The sequence below is a fragment of the Callithrix jacchus genome, chromosome 14, assembly GCF_049354715.1.
Source record: "Callithrix jacchus isolate 240 chromosome 14, calJac240_pri, whole genome shotgun sequence".
NCBI lineage: Eukaryota > Metazoa > Chordata > Mammalia > Primates > Cebidae > Callithrix > Callithrix jacchus.
Window position 1 is genome coordinate 89,239,024 of NC_133515.1, and position 15,977 is coordinate 89,255,000.

The 15,977-nt window shown below is 43.1% G+C and overlaps 2 protein-coding genes across 2 annotated transcripts in view; both read right to left on the reverse strand.

Moving 5' to 3' along the window:
- Positions 1–1,715: 1,715 nt before the first annotated feature.
- LOC144576460 (uncharacterized) lies at positions 1,716–12,865 on the reverse strand. The gene has a single exon (XM_078349749.1). It carries the CDS (start codon positions 12,509–12,511, stop codon positions 1,748–1,750), a length of 10,764 nt encoding a protein of 3,587 aa, XP_078205875.1. The 5' UTR covers positions 12,512–12,865; the 3' UTR covers positions 1,716–1,747.
- LOC100402531 (intraflagellar transport protein 172 homolog) overlaps positions 8,453–15,977 on the reverse strand; it is a 35,681-nt gene continuing 28,156 nt past the window's right edge. Inside the window, exons 11-14 of the mRNA XM_078349752.1 lie at positions 14,999–15,041; positions 14,251–14,305; positions 13,964–14,059; positions 8,453–13,628 (exon numbers count right to left, since the gene is read on the reverse strand). Coding sequence (XP_078205878.1) covers positions 15,025–15,041 — 17 coding nt within the window. The 3' untranslated portion in view covers positions 8,453–13,628; positions 13,964–14,059; positions 14,251–14,305; positions 14,999–15,024. The remainder of the gene's footprint in view (positions 13,629–13,963; positions 14,060–14,250; positions 14,306–14,998; positions 15,042–15,977) is intronic.

The window sequence follows — 15,977 nt, forward strand, 5'->3', positions numbered from 1 at the left end:
TTTAATTTTCTTATGCTGGCCTCAGTTTCCTCATTTTAAACTTGGCAATAAACCTTGTAAGAATAAACCTACACTAAGTACCTTCAGTGTTCTAAATAATAAACCAGTCTTACAGCCAAGGAGTTTAAAAATACAAGAATTTCTTCCAGCCATTTTTATCATCCATCCCAAGTAAATCAATGTATTTATGTGCACGAATGTGATGTCTGGAGAAATACAGGATTACCACTAAGTCATTGGCTCCATTTTTATTATAATTTGTACTCTTTTTGCAAGCTAGGTTTCTCTCCCACACACTAGGCTTATACGTACACTGTTTAATCCAGTAGTCACTAGTTACAGGTGGCTATTTAGTTAAAATACAATAAAATTTAAAATTCAATCCCTCAGTCACACTAGCCACACTTCTAGAGCTCAAAACCCATAAGGGGCTAGTGGCTACAATACTAAACAGTGCAGATACAGAACATTTTTGTCACAAGTTCTACTGGGCAGCACTGACCACACAATCATGAAAGAACCTTAGAAAAACCTCTTACTTAGCAAATAAAATTTAAAATTCAGTCCCTCAGTTGCACTAGCCACATTTCAATGGCTCAAAATCCACACAGGGCTACTGGCTATGTTACTGGACAATGCAGATACAGAACATTTTCATCACAGGAAGAAGTTCTACTGGACAGCTCTGGCGACACAATCATAAAAGGACCTGAGAAAACCTCACGTACTTTTTAGCTCCTCGTGTTCCTCTGCTGTTTAAAGGTTGTGGGTCCCGAAGTCTAGCAAATCACAAGCAGATGAGTGAGTGCCAGGGACCTCTGAACCTCGACCACAAAAAGACGAATTCCCCTATGCCCAGAAGAAATGAAACTCTCCCGGGGCAACCACCTCAAACTGAAGAAGGCAACACTTTTTAGGAAAACTGTGCTGTCCTATCTTCCAGTAGTGCAAAGGCGGGTAACAATACGAGAGCCTTTGTCCTCCCCATTCTCAAAGCCCTGTCCGAGGCTCTAAAAAAGAGGCCAAAAGAAAAGACAACGAATATGAGAGACACTGGGGATGTAAAGAAATAGAAACTAATGGCAATGTGGCGAGGAATTAAATCCAAGGAGGTGGGGAACAGGCAGCAGAACGTGGGTAAAGAAAAAGGGAACAGGTGATCTGATCTAGAAGGGTGGGGCCTACGATAGCCTCTGATAAAACCAACTCTGCGCATGGGACAAAAGCGAGAGACTGCGTGTTCTGTGCTCAACAGCGCTACCTCTAAAGCATGACGGTCAAACCAAGAAACTCAGGGGTACAGCGCCTAGTCTGGAAGACATCACTCCCTCTCCACGCCTAACAATTTCGCCAAAGGACTCCGGCCAGACCAACGCCACTTCCGCTCTCCTCGCCTATCCCGGATGTGGGCTCGGCCCCCACCTAGCCCTCTTCTGAAAGTCCACTTCTGCCTGGCAGCTTCCGAGGGGGCTGCAGCTGGAGCAAGTCACGTGATGAGTAACCCTTTGATTCCTGAGACTCGGCCTCACTGGGGATTGTGACAAAGAACCTGGGAACCTGTGGATGGGGTCTGAAATGAAGGGGCGGAGCTTGGAGCCTCTGCCCGGCCTTAAAACCCTGCTCTCATTCCGAGCCTTTGCACAACTCCTCGTGTCCCACCACCCTGCCTTCCCTACCCACCCACCCAGTGGCCTCAGTCTAGATGCACAGGGAGATCAGTTATTGCCACTTTATTAGAGAATGAATCTCACATGCCACCCCCTGTAGAGAGACATGGAAGCCTTTCCAGGCTGGGGGTGCAGAAACTGGAGGCAATGGCTGAACAGGAAAAAAGGCTGGAAAGGGCAGCACGGTGAAGACTTCTCTCCATGGGACTGTGTTGATTTCTTTGAGATGGACTGCGAAATCTTCTATCTGAAGGACTGTGACGGCTCCTCTCCGAGGGACCGCAGTGGCTCCTCTTGGAGGGACTACGATGGTTTCTCCAACAGCGGTTATGACCGGTTCTCTCAGGACTGTGTGGGGTTCTGTCCCTATAGAAGCTGGGGTGGTTTTGCTCCTCGTGTGTGAGTTTCTCTTTAAGGGGACGGTGCCAGGTTCTCTTCACAGGGGAACAATGTAGCATTCTTCCTCGGGCCTGAACTCTGGTTCCTGGTGTGGGCAAGTTCTTAGACTCATGGCTAAAGATTTCATTTTTCTTTGATCTGCTACTCCTGTCCTTTTGGACAGTTCCCAAAAGCTGCTCCACTGAGGCAGCTTGGAAAGTGCTATCACTTTGGGAACCTGTGGGCTTGGGAAGTTGAAGAGGTCTGGGTTGGAAAGGGTGAGCTCTTCTTGGCTGTTGAGCTGATCTGCACTGGTCTCTTCCTTCCCCCAATATGTCCTCCTGCTTAATGGTTGAGCCTGCTGACTTTGGCTTGTCAGCTGACCTCCTGTCTCTTTTGTGATTTCTGGGTATGCAATAGTCCCTGCCATTTTGTTTCAGATAATAGTTTTTGCTTGCCCACACATTGTCTGGGATTGTCCTGTCCACAGGCTTCTGCCCAGCAAAAGCTATAACTCTGTATGCTGTTTGGAATGCCCGCTGTAGGCCCTGAAAAAGCAGTTGCATGAACTTGGGTTGGGAAGGTTTCTTAGGTTGTCTTTTTAAGAAGGCAGTACTTGTCTGAGCTGCTCCAATCGTCTTCCTTCTTAAATGGGCTTGTAATTCCCTAGAGGGTCTCTCTTTTGTGGTTCTACTGCTTGTGTAGAACTTTCTGTGTTTTCTAAGGCCCTTGGTCATTCTCTTCATTGGATATTTTGAACCAGAGGTCTTTTTGGTTCTCACTTTAGCCCGTTTCTCATTCTGAGTGATTTCAGAGTCACTCTCTGATAGGGTGTGAACCTGAATGGATTCATAGTGTCTACATGCTCTAATTATTGTCTTTTCTTCCAGGTCAGGGCTGCTGTGTTGTCTTCCTCTGATGTCGATTAGTACAGGAGCAGGGGACTGGGAGGACCCAGACTGCAAATCTGCTGTGGAAGTAGAACTCCTGGAAGCTTGAGTATGAATTTTAGCCTTCCTTTGTGTGCAAGGTTGCACATCTTGCAGTTTTGGAGTCAACTCAATATATTGTACCACTTGAGGGGTGGGCCTTGGCGTTGTCCTAGACTTTACAACTTGAAATGGTGGTCCAGGGGTCGCTTTCTCAGACTGAACAACTTTTTCTTGCTGCAGAGACACTGAAGACAATTTCACATGTTTTACACTTTGCAACTTTGACTCTAGAGTAAACTCCAAAGATTTCATGGCTTGATGCTGTGATTCTGGAGACAAATTTGAAAATCTGACACTAGCCAACATTGGTCCTGATGAGAACTTCCTAGTTGGCTCTGGTGCCAGCACCATTGATTTCACATCTTGCCATCCTGAAGTCAACTCCTGATAATTTATACCTTGCTGTTGGGCCCCTGGCGTCAGCTCCATAGGTTTTACATCTTGAAAACATAGCTTCGGTGCAAAGGCCACAGATTTAATGCATTGTGACCTAAAGCATGATGTCAAAGAATTTACACTTTGAGGTTGTGGCCATAGAGTTGGCTTCACAGATTTCACATCTCGAGAAAGTGGCTCTGATACAAATAGCATAGATCTTACATTATGCTGCCTGAGGTGTGAATGCACCTCCTCAGAATTCATACCGTGAGGATATGGTTCTGGTTTTAACTCCACGGATTTCACACCTTGAGGATATGGTTCTGGTTTTAACTCCACGGATTTCACACCTTGAGGATATGGTTCTGGTTTTAACTCCACGGATTTCACACCTTGAGGATATGGTTCTGGTTTTAACTCCACGGATTTCATACCTGGAGGATATGGTTCTGGTTTTAACTCCACAGATTTTGCCTTTTGGAAACATGGCTCTAGCGTAAATACCTCATATTTTAAGTCCGGTAGCTCAGAGGCTGAAATCATTTTTGCAGAATTTGCATCATAAAGCAATGGCTGCTTATTTATGTCCACAGATTTTACAACTTTAAGCAGTGGCTCTGGTAAAAATACCTCAGATTTTGTACCATTTATCTGAGGACTCAAATTGAATGCAGGTTGCACAGCTTGCTGTGAGCCAAGGTGCTTCCCCCAAAATTGGACTCCTTGAAACTTAGTCCCTGGACTTAACTCAGAAGATTTCACACCTTGCAAGTGTGGTCTGGGATTGAACAGAATAGATTTCATACCTTGAGATTCTGACCCAGGGTTCAATTCAGAGGGCTTCATGTCTCGTATCTGTGGCCCTGGATTCAAGTTGATAGAATTTATGCATTGAAATTCTGACTCTGAATTCAACCCAGAAGAATTCATACCTTGCAGCTGTGGGCCAGAGTGGAACTCCTTTGGTGTTATATCTTGAAATTTTGTCCCTGAAGTCAGTTCACATTTTACATCTTGTAAATGTTGCGCAGAGCTGAACATAACAGATTTTATACTGTGAAGCTCTGGCCCTGGATCCAACTCAGATTTCATAACTTGAAATTTTGACCCTGATTTTACACCTTGCAAGTGTGGCTCAAGTTTGCACTCCATAGAATTTACGCATCGTAACTTTAGCCCTGGATTCAACTCAGAAGAACTTGCACACTGCACCTGTGGCCCAGGGTTGCATTCCAAAGGTGCTACACGTAGAAACTTTGACCCTGGTGTCAAATCAGATTCTAAATCTTGCAAACATGGTCTAAGGTTGACCATTAAAGATGTCTTGCTTTGAATTTTTGTCCCTGGGTTCAATTCAGAACACTTCATACCTTGAAGTTTTGAAACCGAAGTTAATTCAGGAGATTTCATACCTTGTAAATATGGCTCTGTGTTGCACCCAATAGAATTTACACACAGAGCTTGTGGCTGTGGCATTAATGCAGAATTCACACCTTGCAAATGTGGCCCTGGGCTGCACCCAATAGAATTTTCACTCTGAAGTTTTGGCCCTGGAATGGGTGCAGAGGAATTTACACCTTGCAAGTGCAGCCCAGGATTGCACCCATTAAAATTTACACACGGAAGTGGTGGCTCTGGAGTGAGTGCAGAAGAATTCACACCTTGCAAATATGACCCAGGGTTGCACCCATTAGGATTAACACTCTGAAGTTTGGGCCCTAGAATGGATGTGGAAGAATTCACACTTTGTGGATCTGGCCTAGAATTATACTCAATAGAATTTATACCCTGAAGTGGTGGTTCTTGAATGGATACAGAATAATTAATACCTTGCAAGTTTGACCCAGAGTTGAACCCATTAGAACTTACACACTGAAGTTTAGGGCCTGGAATAGATGCAGAAGAATTTACACCTTGAAAACATGGCCCACGGTTGCACACAATAGAATTTGCACACTGAGGTGGTGGCTCTGGAATGGATGCGGAAGAATTCACATCTTGCAAATGTGGTCCAAGGCAGAACACCTTAGATTTCATACCTTGAAGCTCAGGCCCAGGATTAAACTTGGCAGATTTTATTCCTTGCAACTGTGGTCCAGGGTTGAAATCTAAAGATTGTATACCTTGAAGCCTTGTTCCAAAGTGCAACTCAGATTTCACACCTTGCAACTTTTCCTGAAGATTGAATTTCATAGATTTTACATCTTGAAGCTTTGTCCCTGTACATAATTCTGAAGGTTTCCTATATTGCAAATGTGGCTCAGGATCGAATCCCATAGATTTAACACTTTGAAGGTCTGGCCACAGATTCAATATATGAGATTTCTCATCTTGCTGCTGCTTTTCAGTATTGAACTCAGAAGGTGCCACACTGTGAATCTTTGATTCCAAGGCCAACTTAGAGAGTTCTGCAACTTGCAATTCTGGGTCATCGTTGCCTTCTGTAGAGTTCACTGTCTGAGGCTTTATCAACCCAGATTTCATATCTTGCAACTTTGCCCCAGGATTGAATTCTACAGATTTCACACCTTGATGTTGTATCCCTGGTGTCGACATAAATAATTTTCTATCTTGTAACTGTGAGGTTGAGTTTAACCCCAACGAAGTCCTATCCTGTACCTTTGTACCTAGAGACAATTCAAAACATTTTACATCTTGCTGCACTGGCCTAGGCATGAGCCCCACAGATTTCACTGTTTGAAGCTTTGTCACTGGGATCTCTTCAGAAGATTTCGTACCTTGTAATTGTGAATCAGAACTGAACTCCTTAGATTTTACGTCTTGAAGCTCTGTCCCCTTGATTGAGTTATGATATTTCACATCTTGCCACTGTGGGCCTGAGTTGAACTCCACAGATTCCCCACCTTGAAGCTTTGTCTCTGGGGTTAACTGAGAAGATGTCACACCTTGTAACTTTGGACCATGGTTGTAGTCTACAGATTTTACATCTCGATAGTTTGTTCCTTGAATCAACTCAGAAGATTTTTCACCTTGTATCTGTTGTCCAGAATTGAAATACATTGATTTCATACTTTGAAGCCTTGTCCCTGAGGTTACCTCAGAAGATTTTATACCTTGAAAGTGTTGTCCAGAACTGAGCTTCACAGATTTTACATCTGGAAGCTTTATACCCATGATCAGATTGGAAGATTTTATATCTTGTAACTGTGGGCCTGATTTCAGCTCTACAGATTTCACACCTGGAGACTTTCTCCCCAGGGTCAAATCAGATTTTTCACTTTGTAACTTTGGACTAGGTTTGAAGTCTACAGGTTTCACACCCTGAAGCTTCACCCCTGGAATCATTTCAGATGATTTCACACTCTGTAAATGTGGTCCAGAACTGAAAACGATAGATTTAATGTCTCGAAGCAGTATACCCATGATCGACCTAGAAGATTTCAAATCTTGCAACTGTGGGCCTGAGTTGGATTCCACTAACTTCACTTCTTGAAGCTTTGTCTTTGATATCGACTCAGAAGATTTCACTCTTTGCAACTGTGGCCCAGGTTTGAAGTCTGTAGATTTGACATCTTGAATCTTGGTCTTCATGGTCAAATCAGAATGTGGGATATTTTTCAACTGTGAGCTGGGGTTTAACTCTATAAATTTCATGTCTTGGGACTTCGTCTTAGGGTTCAACTTAAAAGATTTGACACATTGCCATTGTGGCCAAGAGCTAAACTCCTCAGATTTCGTACCTGGAAGCTTTGTCTGAGCCAACTCGGATGATTTCGTGCTTTTCAAGTGCAGTAAGAAGTTGAACCCTACAGTTTTATCACTTTGTAATTGTAGCTCTTGGCTTAATACTTTAGATTTCACCCCTGAAAACTGTGACTCTTGTGTAAACACTAGAGACTTCACATCTTGCTGCTGTGTTCTTGGATATGCCTGCAAATGTTTCACTTTGTGCCACTGTGGTCTTGGGGTCAACTCAGAAGATTTCACATCTTGCAAATGAAGCCCAGGTTTGAATGCCATAGATTTTATATCACAGAGCTTTGATGTTAAAATTGGGCCACATGACTTCACACTTCTCAACTGTAACCCAGATTTCAAATCAATAGTTTTGAACACTGGCACCTGATGTTTCTGGAGTGATGTCAAAGGTGGTACACTGTGGAGCTTTGGCCTTGGAGTCAACTCAGATGACTTCACATCTCTTAGTTGTATTGAAGTTTTCAGTTCTATAGGTGTGACAGCTTGAGATTGTGAACCACATTTTAGCATAGATTTCATACCTAGGAACTCAGGTACTGGTATCCACTGCACAGATTTCACACTTCCAAGCTGTGAGTCTTGGTTTAACTCCACAGTTTTTACCCCCTTAAGCTGTGGCTCTGAGGTTGATGCCAGAATTTTCCCTTTCGGCAACTGTGGTCCTTGGGACAACTTAGGAGTTTTCACAAATTGCAACCATGGTCCATAGTTAAACTCCACAGGTTTTGCACTTCGAATTTTTGGCCCTAGAATCAATTCAGATGATTTTACACCTCCTGACTCTACGGAGGATTTCAACTCTGCAGGTTTGACACCTCGAGATTGTGAACCAAGATTCAGCCCTCCAGTTTTTCCATCTTGGAACTCAGGACCTGGTATGCACTGCACAGATTTTGCACTTCCAAGCCGTGAGTCTTGGTTTAACTCCACAGTTTTCACACCTTGAAGGTGTGGCTCTGGGCTTGATGCTGGACTTTTCCTTTTTTGCAGCTGTGGTCCTTGAGACAACTCAGCAGCTTTCACACAGTGCACCTGGGACTCGAGGTTAAACTCCATAGATGTTGCACTTTGAAGTTTTGGCCCTAGAGGCAGTTGAGATGACTTTACACCTCCTGACTCTATGGAAGATTTCAACTCCGCAGGTTTGACAACTTGAGATTGTGAACCAAGATTTAACCCTGTAGGTTTCACACCTTGGAACTCAGGTCCTGGTATCCACTGAACTGATTTCACACTTCCAAGCTGTGAGTCTTGGTTTAACTCCACAGTTTTCACACCTTGAACTTGTGGCTCTGAGCCTGAAGCCAAAATTTTCCCTTTTTGTAATTGTGGTCCAGCAGACAACTCAGGGGCTTTTACACACTGCAACTGTGCCCCAAGGTTAAACTGCATAGGTTTTGCACCTTGAAGTTTTGGTGCTAGAACCAATTTAGATGCTACCATATCTCCCAACTGTAAGGAAAGTTTGTACGCTGCAGATTTGACACTTGGAGATTGTGGCCCAAGATTTAATCCTACGGATTTTACACCTTGGAACTCAGGTCTTGTTATCCACTGAACAGATTTTCTTCTTCCAAGCTCTGGCTCTTTGTTTAATTCCATGATTTTCACACTTTGAAGCTGTGGCTTTGCAGTTGAGCCCAAAGGTTTCGCTTGGTGCAACTGTGGTCCTGGAGTCAACTTGGGACATTTCAGACTTTGCAACTGTGGTTCATGTTTGAACTCTTCAGCTTTTACATCTTGCATATTTGGTTCTGGAGTCAACTCAGATGCTTTTCTACCTTTTGACTGTGGGTCAGACTTGAGGTCTACAGATTTTATACCTTCAGATTTTGACTCTGGAATTAACTCCAAAGACATTATACCTTCTGACTCAGACCCTCTCTTTACTTGCTCAAAATTCACACATTGCTGCTCTAGTGAGTTTACAGATTTCTGACCATCCTGTTCTGGCTCAAGGGTTAAATCCACAGGTTTTACTTCTTCAAACTCTTGTCTTCTGGTTACAGTCACAGATTTTACTACCAGTCTCTTCTGCCTTGGTGCAAGCTTTACAGATTTTACACATTGCAGATGTGGATCTTGAGTCTCCTTTATAGATTTTAAACTTTGAAGCTTTAAACGTGGAGTAATCTCCACAAATTTCATATCTTGCATTTGTGGGACTGAAGTCAGTTCCTTAGGTTTCATGCTTTGTAGCTGAGGCCTTTGAAGCATCTCCATAGATTTAACCCCTTGAGGCAATGGCTCTGGTGCAAAAGCCATAGGCCTCTCACCTTGCATCTTTAGCCCAAATTTTAATTTCACAGCTTTCATATCGTGCAGCTGTGTATCTGGAACCAACTCCGCAGATTTTACATCTTGAAGCTCCGAATCAGGGATGAATTCCACAGCTCTGACATCTCCTCTCTGTGACTGTAAGCTTATTGCCACAGATTTCCCACCTTCCTGCTGTGGACTTGGAGTTATTTCCATAGATTTCATCCCTTCCAGGCATGGTCCTGGAGTTAAGGTCACAGATTTCATATCTTCTAACTGTGACTGTGAGACCAGTAACTCAGATCGGAGCTTTGAGCCTGGGGTTACCTCCTCAAGTTTTACACCTCCTGCCTGTGGCTCTGGGGTTAACATGATAGATTTGACATTTTCCAATTCTGGCTCTGGTGTTAGCTGCCTAGTTTTCATATCTCCCAAATGTGGCCCAGGGACTAATTCCACAGATTTCATATCTTCTAGCTGTGGCTCTGGGGTTAGCTTTTCATATTTGAAACCTTGAAGTTTTAAGACTAGGCTCTCCTCCACAGGATTTACGTCTTGGAACTGTGGTCCTTGTGTCAATCCAGAAGATATCCTATCTTGTAACTGTGGTTTTCTGGTTAACTCAGAATGATTTACACGGGGCAGCTGTGGTCCTGGAGTCAACCCCATGGATTCTGCATCTGGCATTTGTGGCTCTGAGATTAATTTACTGGAAACGTCAGCTTTAAGGCTTGGCACTTGATTGCCTACTACATATTTTACATCTTGAAACAGTGGCTCTGGTACTAACAACTGAGGATTAACCCCTTGCCCCTCTGGCCCTGGAGCCATTGCCATAGGTGGTACCCCTTGCATCTTTGGCCCTGGGGTCAACTCTAAAAATTGTACACATTGTAGCTGTGGTCCTGAGTTTAACTCTAAAGATTTCACACCCTGAGGTTGAGTTCCTGGTACTAAATCAAAAATTTTGACATCTCGTAGCTGCAGCTCTCGGTTAAGCCCTTCCTGTTTCATGCTTTGAGTTCCTTGAGACATCTTTGCTAATGTGGAATCTTGCAGCCCTAACTCTGGAACCACCTCTACAGAATTCACACTATGAACCACTGATCCTGCAGTTTGATCCCCAAATGTGACACCTTGCAGCTTTGGCCTTGAAGTCAATTCAGAAAATTTGAGATTTTGCCAAGGCCCTAGGTTTACTTCCTCAGATTTAGCACTTTGAACTGGTAGTTCTGAGGTCAGTTTTGCAGATTTCATCCTGTGAAACTGTGATCCTTCAGCAGACAGAACAGATTTCATGTCTTCAACATGTGGCCCTTGGCTTAACTGCAAAGACGACTGTGGCATAAAACCTGGAGACTTTATATCTTCAGGCTGAGTTCCTGGTGTCATCTGCACATGTTTGAAACCTTGGTGCTTTGACCCTGGGATCGAATCAGAAAATTTGACATCTTGCAAGCCTAGTCCTGGGTTTAGCTCCACAAATTTCACACCTTGAGGTTGTGTTTCTGGAGTCAGCTGTACAAATTTGACACTTTGGGGTGTTAGGTCTGGGATGAAATCTGATGATTTGATGTACTGAACTGGGGAATCCGAGGTCCGTTCATCCGATTTTGCACCATAATGTAGGGGTTGTGAGATTAAATCTACAGGTTTTTCTCCTTGAAGGAGTGGCCCTGGAAATACCTTTGAAAACCTGACACTTTGTGACTGTGGCCCTGGGGTCAATCCAGATTTGACACTTGGCTGACATGGGCCTAGATTTAAATCCACAGAGTTTACATCTTGGAGCTCTGCCCTCTTAGTCAAATCCTCCAATGGCATACTTTGTAGCGGTAGATCCAGTATCATCTCCTCTGATTTTCCCACTCCTGTAGTTGACTGTTGGATTAAATTCACATGTTTTGCGTCTTGCAACTGTGACTCTAGATCCAACTGCATAGACTTTCCTCCCTGGACCTGTGGCCCTGGGGTCAGGTCCATAACATGTGGTTTTGGTTCTGTAATTAACTTTTTAGATCCTATCACTAATGGAGATGACTCACTGGTTAACTCTGCAGATTTCAAATATTGCAGTAGTGGCTCTGATTTCTCATACTGCATATCTGGTCCTGGAGTCAACTCCAGAACTCCTGTTTCTGAATCTAGTGGTAGTGGGATAACTCCCTGGGTCTTACCAACTTGAGGCAATGCCAACCCCACAGTTTCTGGGTCTTTATGTTCTGAGGTGGGGGGTGTCTCTGACAACTCAGTAATTTCTAAGCATGGCCCTAGATTGCCATGAACAAACTTCATATCATGGGGCTGTTGCTCTGTGGTCAACACTTCTAATTTCACACTTTGTATCTCTGATCCTGGTATCAAATCTGGAGATTCTTTTGTTGTGTGTTGTGATACTGGAGTTTCCCCCATTGCTTTTCCAAGTTGGTGCATTGTCTCAAGAGTGTCTTGGAATGACATTGAGCTCATCTCCACAGATTCTGAAGTTTGACTCAGTGGCCCTGGAGTAGTTCCTAAAGATGGTTGGGTCAACCCAATAGATTTTTCCACTTGATGTAATGGTGCTGAGATCACTTCCGATGACTTTGTGCCTTGACATATTGGCCCTGGAATAGTCTTTCCTTGACTTTGTGATCCTGAGGTCATGTCAACTGATTCCATGACTTTATGCTGTGGCGCTGGCATCATTTCCACAGTTTCCATAACTGCACGTTGTGGCCTTACATTCATCTTTTCTGGTTTTGTGACTTGATGCTTCAATATTGTGTTCATCTTCACTGACTCTATGGCTTGATGTTGTGGTGTTGAAGTCGTTCCCACTAATTCTGTGTGTGGATATTTGTTAATCATCCCCATAGAATCCATAACTTGAAGCAGTGCTACAGGAGTTGCTTTCTCATTATCTGTGACTTGATTCAGTAATCTCGTGGTCATCCTCTCTGATTCCACAACTTGGTGCTTTGGCCTTGGGGCTGCCTCCATTGACTGGATGACTTGATTTGGTGGTTTGGGGGTTATGCTCATTGTTTTCATAGTTTCCATTGGTTTCACAACTTGACTTGGCAGCTGTGGGAACAAACCCACAGATTCTGAATGTGCTTCTGGGATCATCGCCATTGACTCTATGGCCTGAAGTAATGCCAATGGAGTTACCTTTATGCTGTCCTTGACTTGATATGGTAGACTTGGTGCCACGTCCACATTAGTCACTTGTGTCTTGTGCTGCTCTATGCTTTTTTCTGGAAAACCTATGACCCTCTTCTCTATACTAAGCTCTAGTATGTGTTTTGGCTCTTTCTTCAGTAAAGCGGTTTCCTCTTGAGTTACATTAAGTCCTAAACTTCTTGGAGGTAGAGTGCCCACTGATGTAACGAAAGGCTTGGATCCAAGGATTTGGGGGCCATCCCCAGGTTGTAACTGCTTGCCTGAGATAAGTGACTGTGAAAGTTCTGTTTCTGTGCTATTTGTTCCAGATCCCACTTCAGCATTCACATGAAGTGGAAATGATGGAAGGTCTGGGGAATTTTTGTTAATGTTTTGCTCAGTGTTTTGATGAATGGGCATAGATAACTGAGTTTGGAGTTTATTTGATTCAGCGACTCCTCTTTGTACTTCAGTTAAATAATTGAACATCGCCCATGATTTCCTCACAGGTAAAGGTACCATTTGTTGCTGCAAAGAGAAAGCCTTCTGAGATATATGTCTTTTTAGCTTTCTTCTAACCGAAGGAGAGAGCTTGAATGGAGCCCACCTTGGGAGTTGTGGTCTCTCCCTGGAAACAGAATTTGGCTCGTGATCTGATATCAAATGACTCTTGCTCCTTCTCTCATCTTTTTTTTCCCTTTTCTGTTTGCAGATATTTAGAGGCTCAGAAATAGAGTTGATAAAAGGGCTCTGAGATTGTAAGGGTGAAAGATCTGTCAAATTCTGAAAAAGTTTGGATTTCTGGGGCTCTGATAGCTGAAAAGGAGACAGGGTTGTGCCTTGGTTCTCAACCACACGTGACTTTTTGTGGGAGATAGGTAAACTATGGCTCTGGCATTCCCAAGTTTTTCCTTCAGAACAACTAGATTTACTGCATGATGATCTCAAGGAGATGCTGTGGTCAGTAGAATGTTTTGCTTTCTTACAGTTACAACAGCGTAAAACAGTCTCCTGAGACACAAGAACAGAGGCGATAGATGAAGAAATTGTATCCTGTGGTTCCGGCAAATCCTGTTCCCTAAGCCTTGATCTAAGAAATAGAGAAAAATGTTTCAGTTTGCATTGAAATTGGAAAAAGAAAAAAGTGGCTATTTCAAATGCAAAATATTTTTGGCCTGAAGGAGAATTGGGGGAAAAAAAAGTTTCTTCCGCTAACATCAGTTACCTATAGAAAGAATTCCTCTACCAGGACAAAGGGAGAAAACTGTTCCCATTCCACCCAGAAATGACCCTTCGACCAGTTTGAACCCAGAACTTCCTCCACAGACAAAATGAACTCTCTCCCTCCCTCCTTCCTCCCCTTCCTTCCTCCTTTTTAAAACCTCCACCACCTTCAGTCCTCATCCAGAAACTACAATGCCTGACCTTGCGCTTTTCAGGTGTCGGGAGATCTGTTGAAGAGTCTGCATCATTGACCAGAGTGTATTTTCCTGGGTCCTGTCCCCAGGGAGTCCTGAAACACTGGATGCAACACTGTATGTCAATGTAATTGAAGTCTCATAAAAAAAATACCAGTAAGGAAAACAGTAAGAGATTTAACTTAGAAAAGAGAAAGCTAACATAGTGAAGGAAGGAAAATAGGGTACCAGGTAGTTTACTTTAACTTTCACAGAGTTTATCAGTAGAATTGGCTGAAGACAGGCTTTACTCACCACGTCAGGTTAGCTTCACTGCAAGCCATCCTGAGGGTTTCTTTCCTCTGTGGATCTGGAGGAAGAGGTGAAGGATCTGTCAGCATCATGATTATCGACATCATTTCATCCAACCCACTCATTTTGTAAATAAAAAAATAAAGATGAAGTTATGCCCAATATCATGAAGCTAGTTAGTGGTTGATCTCAGACTTAACCCATCTCAACATTTTTCAAAAAGCTACACTGCTTCCATCATACATGCTGCCTTCATCATACATAGATGTAAGCTATATACATTGGAAAGAATAGAAATAATCATAGTAATAAGCAGTGGGAGTAGGGGAAAGAGAGGCCATGATACATATCTTTTCCTCCAAAGGAGTCTATCTAGTATCTATGGTGGGGGAAAAAAGATAGGGAAACTTCCCTCACCAAACTCTTGGTAGTTACCCTTTGTCCATTTTACAATCTCACCAAGTTTCCTTCCCAATACCTTGGGATTTGAACAAAAGGAGCTGAGGAGAGGAAGCATGAGGAAAGGAACTGTGCAGCTGTATACATACAGGTCTTTTTTTTTCCTAATCTTATGACAGATTAACATACATCTCTTTAGACATGGGGATACTAGAGGAAGCACACTTCTTCCATTTACATCCTCTTTTCAACCTCCCTCCACCGGATATTTAAGGCTAGAGGCATAAGGCAGACCTATAATTGGTCTGTCATTAACCTGGAACTGAAGAGTAAAGGATAGAATCATTCTGACCTGTTAATTTCTGGATCTTTTTCCATCTATGGTGCTTTGAAGTCTATAGAAGCACAAAAAGAAAATCAGGTTATGTTCTAGGTTAGAGACTTTATTGACAGCACATCTCACCTTTTAGATATCAGATATTGATACATCTCATGTATCAGGTATTGATAGAGTTGGCACCCATAACCTTACATAAATATTTAGAGGATAGTGATTAACTTCCTAAGACGGAAGGGATGAATTACTCAAGAAGTTACATTTCTACTGGAGTTTTAAAAATCAGCATAAGACTTTTAGGTGAAGAAAGAGTATTTCAGGCAAACGGAAACATCACTGAGATCAGCATGTCATGAAGGTCAGGTGCACTTTTGCTAAGTAGTGGGAGATGCCAGGCTGACAAAGTAGATGGAAGCCAGGTTATGCCTAATGATAAAATTTTAATTTTATTCTATAGTTGGAAAATTCCCAAGGTTTTTGCAAAATGCTCCAGGTCATTTTAAAGGCAGTAATGGCATTTGTTACCATTTCAAATGAAACAATTTTTTGTTGAGACAGAGTCTTGTTCTGTCACCTAGGCTGGAGTGCAGTGGTGTGATCTCGGCTCACTGCAACTTCCACCTCCTGGGTTCAACCGATTCTCCTGCCACAGCCTCCCAAGGAGCTGTGATTATAGGCATGTGGCACCATACCTGGCTAATAGTAGAGACAGGGTTTTGCCACGTTGGCCAGGCTGGTCTCAAACTCCTGACCTCAGGTGATCCGCCTGCCTTGGCCTCCCAAAGTGCTAGCTGGAATTACAGGCATGAGCCACCACTCCCAGCCCAGCAGCCTTTTAATACTGAATTAAGCTTCTCAAAAAAGAGTAAGGGAAATCGTGACAGGCCAAAAATAAGGAGAAAAGTGAAAAACGTGAGTGGAATATCATCTGATATTTCAATGCCCTACATCATTTGTAGCGTCAATCAGAAGGGATTTAGGTTAACAACGAAGT

Excerpts from the sequence above, each read along its gene's own strand:
- LOC144576460 (XM_078349749.1), bottom strand. The coding sequence starts at position 12,511 with ATGGCGATGATCCCAGAAGCACATTCAGAATCTGTGGGTTTGTTCCCA.